The following is an 8,860-nucleotide window of genomic DNA, read 5'->3' on the forward strand; positions in this document are numbered from 1 at the left end:
AAATTAGAAGACTAATACAATGTTTGTTTCTGTTCTACCACAGTTGAAACATGATGACAGGAGGTAATAAAGCCAGTGGCAAGACAAAAACAGAAAAATTCCAATTTGGTCCATGGACTTTAACTGCAACGGAAAGTCATATCCTCAAGTCTGAGGGACCAGAGAGAGAACGGTACAGTTCACGTAGATACTTGTATATATCATAATGTATGACGCATGTCTATGTAAAATAGTCTGTTTTTAAATGTGAATTTCTACCAGCTGATATCTAAAATATCTGATATGACAGTTCCCATCTACATTGTAAGTTCTTGTTTTGAGATGTGGCTAGATTCTCAGTGAAAAAGAGATAAATACTCACATTATTCCTACAACTGTTTAGCACCAGAGACTTATGGAGGGTGTCTTTATCAAAATAAATACCATCTTTGATAGATTGTGCTTTCAAGATTTGTTGATTCTTATAGGTAACTAAAAAATTTGCTATTTAAAAACAAACTATGAAGTGACCATTTATGGTAACACAGTTGTACAGTCTTGGTTCTGTGCTGGGTTGGTTACAGATTTGAAAGCCAGTTAGAATTGCCACAGTTTCCAGAGATGGTATTTGCTAACAACATACTTCATCTGGAACATATGGGAGGATTTGGAATAGAATTCAACACATTTGATGCACTGAAGATGGTTGATGCTCACCACGATCACCTGAAGGTCGCTGTTTCTGAAGCTTGGCAGGAAGCAAGGTCAGTGGTACCAAAAGCTGACAGATCAAGATCTTCCCATTGCATAGGACAAAGTGTATAAGTCTTTACTATCGAGGCATGTGTTGCTGTAGATCAATTAATTCATCTGAAAGATTACGTTGCTGTTCCTCTTGTGTCACATAATGACATTGTCTTGGGTATATTATCTTATAAAATGTATTGTGTACTTACAATGTACTCAATATTATTATTAAATGCATTTTAGCTTTTTTAGCTCACCTGGTCCACCGGGTGAGCTTATGCCATACCATGGCATCCAGTATCTATCCATCCATTAAAAATACCTTGTGAAAACAATAAATTGAGTAAGTATCAACCAAGTTTAATAAGATTTTGTATGCAGTCACATATTAACAAGATCTTGGACAATTTTGAAAATGGAAATTATTTGGCAGTAACTTACAGAGTTATTGCCCTTTGTAATGATATTGTTATTGGACCTTGTGAACACGATAACTGGAGTAAATATCAATGAAGCTTGATGAAACTTTGTATGCGGTCATATATCGACAAGATCTCCGTGAAGTTCAAAAATAAGAATTATTCGATGGTAGCTTACAGAGTTATTTCCCTTTGTAATAATATCATTATCCACAATTTTGCTCTCTTGGTCCGAAGGGCCAATGAGCTTATTTAATGGCGCAGTGTCCATCGTCCATCAACATTTCCTTTAAATCGCTACCAGTCTTGAATGCCTTGAAAGTCTTGGATTTTGATGAAATTTGGTCTAGAGCATTATTGGGCAAAGAAGATATAACATTGTCTAAACAGATCTAGAGGATGTGGCTCCACTATGGCCAGAGGGGCAGAGCCCAATAGGGGAAATTTAGGTAAATCCTTTAAATCCCTATTTCTACAAATGTGATTTATGTTGCAATTGTATAAATGAAGGATGTGGCACTCCTAGGGCAAAAGAAAGGGGGATCCAATTATCTTTTCTTAATAAATCCTATTTGGTATGAAATGAATACAGTCAGTATTGTTGTCTGACTTTCCTGAAATTATTTGCAGAGCTGACAGTGAACATATAAAGGAGGTGATAAAGCCGTTTGATTGGACCTACACGACAGAGTATCAAGGCACAGTGTTTGGGAAGGGTGACACACAAATCAAGGTATCTACCATGGATTAAACATACCTTCACATGTAAATGGAATCTTCAACAAGCAACCTATACTAACCATACATATTATTTTACACAACATATACACAATATATGTATTCTGTATTAATTCAATGAACTTTTCAATATTTTCAGTTGTGCATAAAAAGCAATGAATAAAAAATCAAATTGTTGGCAAATTGATATTTAAAAGTGAAACCTTTTATTAGCTCACCTGCCCGAAGGGCAAGTGAGCTTATGCCGTGGCGCGGCGTCCGTCGTCCGTCCGTCGTCCGTCCGGCGTCAACTTTCCATTCAAGCAACTTCTTCTCAATAACCAAAAGGCCTAGAGACCTAATATTGGGCCTGTAGCATGCTGGGGTGAAGGGCTACCAAGTTTGTTCAAATGAATGACCTTGACCTTCATTCAAGGTCACAGGAGTCAAAAAGGCTGAAATCTTCAAACGACTTCTTCTCAACAACCAACAGTCCCAGGGAGTTGATATTGGGTCTGTAGCATGCTGGGGTAAAGGGCTACCAAGTTTGTTCAAATGAATGACCTTGACTTTCATTCAAGGTCACAGGAGTCAAAAAGGCTAAAAAAAATTAGACGACTTCTTCTAAATAGCCAAAAGACCCAGGGACTTGATATTGGGTCTGTAGCATGCTGGGGTGAAGGGCTACCAAGTTTGTTCAAATGAATGACCTTGACCTTCATTCAAGGTCACAGGAGTCAAAAAGGCTAAAATCTTTAAACGACTTCTTCTCAATAACCAAGAGTCCCAGGGAGTTGATATTGGGTCTGTAGCATGCTGGGGTGAAGGGCTACCAAGTTTGTTCAAATGAATGACCTTGACCTTCATTCAAGGTCACAGGAGTCAAAAAGGCTAAAATCTTTAAACGACTTCTTCTCAACAACCAACAGTCCCAGGGAGTTGATATTGGGTCTGTAGCATGCTGGGGTAAAGGGCTACCAAGTTTGTTCAAATGAATGACCTTGACTTTCATTCAAGGTCACAGGAGTCAAAAAGGCTAAAAAAAAATTAGACGACTTCTTCTAAATAGCCAAAAGACCCAGGGACTTGATATTGGGTCTGTAGCATGCTGGGGTGAAGGGCTACCAAGTTTGTTCAAATGAATGACCTTGACCTTCATTCAAGGTCACAGGAGTCAAAAAGGCTAAAATCTTTAAACGACTTCTTCTCAATAACCAAGAGTCCCAGGGAGTTGATATTGGGTCTGTAGCATGCTCGGGTGAAGGGCTACCAAGTTTGTTCAAATGAATGACCTTGACTTTCATTCAAGGTCACAGGAGTCAAAAAGGCTAAAATCTTTAAACGACTTCTTCTCAATAACCAAGAGTCCCAGGGAGTTGATATTGGGTCTGTAGCATGCTGGGGTGAAGGGCTACCAAGTTTGTTCAAATGAATGACCTTGACCGTCATTCAAGGTCACAGGAGTCAAAAAGGCTAAAATCTTTAAACAACTTCTTCTCAATAACCAAGAGTCCCAGAGGCCTAATATTTGGCCTGTAGCATGCTGGGGTGAAGGACTCCCAAGTTTGTTCAAATGAATGACCTTGACTTTCATTCAAGGTCACAGGAGTCAAAAAGGCTAAAATCTTTAAACGACTTCTTCTCAATAACCAAGAGTCTCAGGGAGTTGATATTGGGTCTGTAGCATGCTGCGGTAAAGGGCTACCAATTTTGTTCAGATGAATGACCTTGACCTTCATTCAAGGTCACAGGGGTCAAAAAGGCTAAAATCTTTAAACAACTTCTTCTCAATAACCAAGAGTCCCAGGGAGTTGATATTGGGTCTGTAGCATGCTGGGGTGAAGGGCTACCAAGTTTGTTCAAATGAATGACCTTGACTTTCATTCAAGGTCACAAGAGTCAAAAAGGCTAAAATCTTTAAACGACTTCTTCTCAATAACCAAGAGTCCCAGAGACCTAATATTTGGCCTGTAGCATGCTGGGGTGAAGGGCTACCAAGTTTGTTCAAATGAATGACCTTGACCTTCATTCAAGGTCACAGGGGTCAAAAAGGCTAAAATCTTCAAACGACTTCTTCTCAATAACCAACAGTCCCAGGGAGTTGATATTGGGTCTGTAGCATGCTGGGATGAAGGGCTACCTAGTTTGTTCAAATGAATGGCCTTGACCTTCATTCAAGGTCACAGGGGCCAAAAAGGCTAAAATCTTTAAACGACTTCTTCTCGATAACCAACAGTCCCAGAGACCTAATATTTGGCCTGTAGCATGCTGGGGTAAAGAGCTACCAAGTTTGTTCAAATGAATGACCTTGACTTTCATTCAAGGTCACAGGAGTCAAAAAGGCTAAAATCTTTAAACGGCTTCTTCTCAATAACCAAGAGTCCCAGAGACCTAATATTTGGCCTGTAGCATGCTGGGGTGAACGGCTACCAAGTTTGTTCAAATGAATGACCTTGACTTTCATTCAAGGTCACAGGAGTCAAAAAGGCTAAAATCTTTAAACGACTTCTTCTCTATAACCAAGAGTCCCAGAGAGTTGATATTGGGTCTGTAGCATGCTGGGGTAAAGGGCTACAAAGTTTGTTCAATTGAATGACCTTGACCTTCATTCAAGGTCACAGGGGTCAAAAAGGCTAAAATCTTTAAACAACTTCTTCTCAATAACCAAGAGTCCCAGGGAGTTGATATTGGGTCTGTAGCATGCTGGGGTGAAGGGCTACCAAGTTTGTTCAAATGAATAACCTTGACCTTCATTCAAGGTCACGTCGATCAAGTATGCTTAAATCTTTAAATGACTTTTAGTGAAAAGCCAAAGTGCAGAGAGACATTATATTGGTCCTGTAGCATGCTTTCAAATAACTGCAGGATCCATATATGAAAAGATCACTGCATTGCAGGTGAGCGATTTGGGCCCATTGGGCCCTTGTTAGGTCATCTGAGACGAAGTTCAAAAGGATGACTTTGACCTACATTCAAGGTCACAGGGGCCAAATATGCTAAATATATCAAAACTCAGGTGACCGTTAAGGCCCATGGGCCTCTTGTTAGATATCAGATGTATTTTCAGCAAAATTAATTTTATGTAATGATCTAATTACGATACAGTTACACAGTATAGCTTATAAATAGTTCCTTAACATGATTTTGTAGGTGTCCGACACAGAAGAAAGAATAGATATGGAAAAGTTAATGGTCAAGGAGAAGATCATGTTTTATGCTGATATTCTGTTGTTTGAGGATGAACTTGCAGATAATGGAACCTCTATATTAAATGTCAAGATTGTAAGTATTGCATGTGTTATCATTCCCCTACCGGTGCCATGCTTCATGGTATGTTGGTGAAAGTTGGTATGTAACTTCTGTGTGAGTAGCAGCAGATCAAGTTCTAGTTTCATAGTTCTTGAGTCAAAGCCATTACTGTTTTTAGCTGGGGTCGGTAGAGGACTTTCCCATGGCCAGCATGCTTGTTTAATTCAATATTAAATGGTGAGACTAAGTATTAACTAACTCGCTTATCTATTATAATTTATATACCTATATACATGTAAGATCAGTCTTCTGTGTGTAATATTTGGTGGCATTCATTTCAGTTATTTTCAAGTTAAAAAATGGCTGAATGAATTACTCACCTAGAGAAATATGGATGTGCCGACTGATCATTATTTAGTGTGAATGTTTGGTGCGATTCATCCATGACATATTGTTTAAGATAAGGTCAGCATTGTTGTACACTTGAATAAAATTTATCTCATGTAAGAGGGAGGTACAAATATTATAATTGATCAATCATCATACCTGTAAAAATATTATATAATTGATCAATCATCATACCTGTACAAATATTAGATTTACAGTGTTATATGTATGTTTGTATTTACAGCGAGTCATGCCGACTAGTTTCTTTATCCTAATGAGGCTGTTTATGAGAGTGGACAATGTAATGGTCAGGATTAATGATACACGACTTTATCACGAGGTAATCAGGATCTACCTAAAACATTGTATTACGTGTGGTTTTGTAATGTGTTAAATGAAAATTAGATTAGAATTTTCATCATGAAGTTATTTTCTGAATGTGATTCTACAACTCTTGAAATACCAATTGACTTCCATGATTTAATTCAGACACTTATTATAGCCATGACTTTGTATTTTCAGGCTGAGAACAACTTTATTTTGAGAGAATTTACTAGCAGAGATGATCAGATAAAGGATATCAAGGTACAAAATAAGATGTTTGATACCTACCTTTGTTAATTACACAACATAAAAACAAGTCTAGTATGAACATGGCAATAACTAATACCTTGGTTTGTAGACAAGTAATAAGATTACTGTGACCTCATTATAAATGAGGTCACAATATAGTCTTAGTGGTGAAAAATGTACAGTCAAAATGTGCTTGTCTTATTAAGAAATGAACTAGAAAAGGTGTGTTTTGTTATTTTCTTTAATACTAATATGCATGAGTTATGTTAAAAAATATAATCTTAGATTTGTGTATAAAAGAACTTTCAATTTTCACTTAAGGTATGCCATAATCAGCCCATGTCTATTTTCGCCTGACATGTGTTGTAACTAAGATGTTTCTAATCTCACTAAGGCATACATCATTTTTTGTTTTGTGTAATGAAATTTCACCTTATGTTTGCAATAGTCAACAAGTTTCTGCTTTCAGTTTAGTTGTATTCTAACTTCTACTTTCATTTTAGGTGTACCCTAACTAACAAGATTCTACTTTCACTTTACTAGGCTCCTCCACATGTCTTGACACAACCAAATGAAGTCCAGAAATACCTGACTGTGCGGAAGGAAGTGTTTCAAAAATTAGAATTTCCTGTTATGTCTAAAGACACAAATACTGTACCCCAACAGACGTAACCAGTAACAACTAAAGGACTTCATTCTATGATTTGCTCACTGACTCTAGAGATAAAGATGGTTTCTATTTGACACAAACCAATTTTGATATTGAAACCATTACCTTTATTATGGTGATTGCTGGCATTGTCAGTTTGTAAAACCACAGAAAGCCATAATATGTGATGTTTATATCACACAGCACCAAGTGATTGTTAGTGTGCCAGTCAGTCTGAAATGAGTGGCTGTTAGTGTGACCACACAACACAAATGTACAATGACCGCAATAGGCAGTTATTTTGAGTGATCGGCAGTGTATAAGCTGTCAGGATGATTTTTAGTGATCGGCAGTGTATAAGCTGTCAGGATGATTTTGAGTGATTGGCAGTGTATAAGCTGCCAGGATGATTTTGAGTGATCGGCAGTGTATAAGCTGTCAGGATGATTTTTAGTGATCGGCAGTGTATAAGCTGTCAGGATGATTTTGAGTGATTGGCAGTGTATAAGCTGTCAGGATGATTTTGAGTGATTGGCAGTGTATAAGCTGCCAGGATGATTTTGAGTGATTGGCAGTGTATAAGCTGCCAGGATGATTTTGAGTGATTGAAATTGTTTGAGCTGTTACGATGATTTTGAATGAAATTGTTTTGGCTCAACTGTAGGTTTATTTTTCTGTGATACCACCTCCCCTGGCTGAACTAACAGTTTGGATACAAATATTTTGTCAATCCAAAGATTTCTAAGGTGTGTTCTTACTTCATGGAATCATTGCTTAAATTTTACATAAAACTTAGATATTCATTAAACCTGAGATGGCCTTCTGCTGATTTCTAATATATAATAATAGTAAGTCTGCATCCCAGGACTTTTTTGTTATAATGCATTTTAAACTGACAAGCCTGATATGAAATACTGTCGTAGGGGTCTTTAAGCTACCAACAGATCATAATTCCGTTATACAAGTTTTATAAATAGCTGGGTAGGGGTGATAATTATTTGTTTATAATAATGCAGAGCTTTTTACTACATTACGAATTAATGATCCAAACTAAATGTTGTCTTGTTATAACACACACTTAATTAAGAGGGGTATCCACTTTGACTGTCCGTCCATATGTCCATACAAAGTATGTGTTCGTGAACCTCCTACGTGGGGCAGTTGCCAGGTACTGACCGTAGGCCGGTGGTTTTTCTCCGGGTTCTCCGGCTTTCCTCCACCTCCAAAACCTGGCACGTCCTTAAATGACCCTGGCTGTTAATAGGACGTTAAACAAAACAAACCAAACCAGATCGTGAACCTCTGGACAGATTTAGTTCATGCTTGCACCATAACATCACATCAGGTTCTACACCGGATTTTGGTGATCATCAGTCAAGGTTAATGGGCAAGGTCAAACTCGACCACTTTATGAAGGCTCACCGAAGAGTGTGTAAGCCCTTCATTCACTTTTCTGTATTATTTTACGGAATAATATTTGTTTTACTCGTGGAATTAAGGTAAAGTTAAACTAGCGAAGGGACTATGGGTTACTGTAATAAGCATAGGTACTCTATGTTACTGTAACTAGCACAGTCTATAGGCCACTGTCTAGCACAGGGGACTGTAGGTTACTGTTTACTGGCACAGGACACTGTAGGTTACTGTTTACTGGCACAGGGGACTGTAGGTTACTGTTTACTGGCACAGGGGACTGTAGGTTACTGTTTACTGGCACAGGGGACTGTAGGTTACTGTTTACTGGCACAGGGGACTGTAGGTTACTGTTTACTGGCACAGGGGACTGTAGGTTACTGTTTACTGGCACAGGACACTGTAGGTTACTGTTTACTGGCACAGGGGACTGTAGGTTACTGTTTACTGGCACAGGGGACTAGGTTACTGTTTACTGGCACAGGGGACTGTAGGTTACTGTTACTGGCACAGGGGACTGTAGGTTACTGTTTACTGGCACAGGGGACTGTAGGTTACTGTTTACTGGCACAGGACACTGTAGGTTACTGTTTACTGGCACAGGGGACTGTAGGTTACTGTTTACTGGCACAGGGGACTGTAGGTTACTGTTTACTGGCACAGGGGAAAAGCCATAACTAAAGTAAGTTTTAGGTTTTCCACCCATACTTTTTGTTATGGCAGGACT

General features: G+C 38.4%; 1 protein-coding gene across 1 annotated transcript; it reads left to right on the forward strand.

Annotated features, from left to right (window-relative positions):
* Positions 1–44: 44 nt before the first annotated feature.
* LOC117320045 (TIP41-like protein) lies at positions 45–8,794 on the forward strand. The gene is made up of 7 exons (XM_033874738.1): positions 45–172; positions 564–743; positions 1,776–1,878; positions 5,013–5,144; positions 5,743–5,838; positions 6,021–6,083; positions 6,615–8,794. Exons 1-7 carry the CDS (start codon positions 51–53, stop codon positions 6,741–6,743), a joined length of 825 nt encoding a protein of 274 aa, XP_033730629.1. The 5' UTR covers positions 45–50; the 3' UTR covers positions 6,744–8,794.
* The last annotated feature ends 66 nt before the right edge of the window (positions 8,795–8,860 follow it).

Source organism: Pecten maximus, unplaced genomic scaffold (assembly GCF_902652985.1).
Source record: "Pecten maximus unplaced genomic scaffold, xPecMax1.1, whole genome shotgun sequence".
In the NCBI taxonomy this organism is placed as follows: domain Eukaryota; kingdom Metazoa; phylum Mollusca; class Bivalvia; order Pectinida; family Pectinidae; genus Pecten; species Pecten maximus.

What these genes read in the sequence shown, in the direction of transcription:
- LOC117320045 (XM_033874738.1), top strand. Translation starts at nt 51, where the DNA reads ATGATGACAGGAGGTAATAAAGCCAGTGGCAAGACAAAAACAGAAAAA. An exon ending in GAGGGACCAGAGAGAGAACG is followed by an intron (nt 173 to 563) that starts GTACAGTTCACG and finishes GGTTGGTTACAG; the next exon opens with ATTTGAAAGCCAGTTAGAAT. An exon ending in AGGGTGACACACAAATCAAG is followed by an intron (nt 1,879 to 5,012) that starts GTATCTACCATG and finishes ATGATTTTGTAG; the next exon opens with GTGTCCGACACAGAAGAAAG.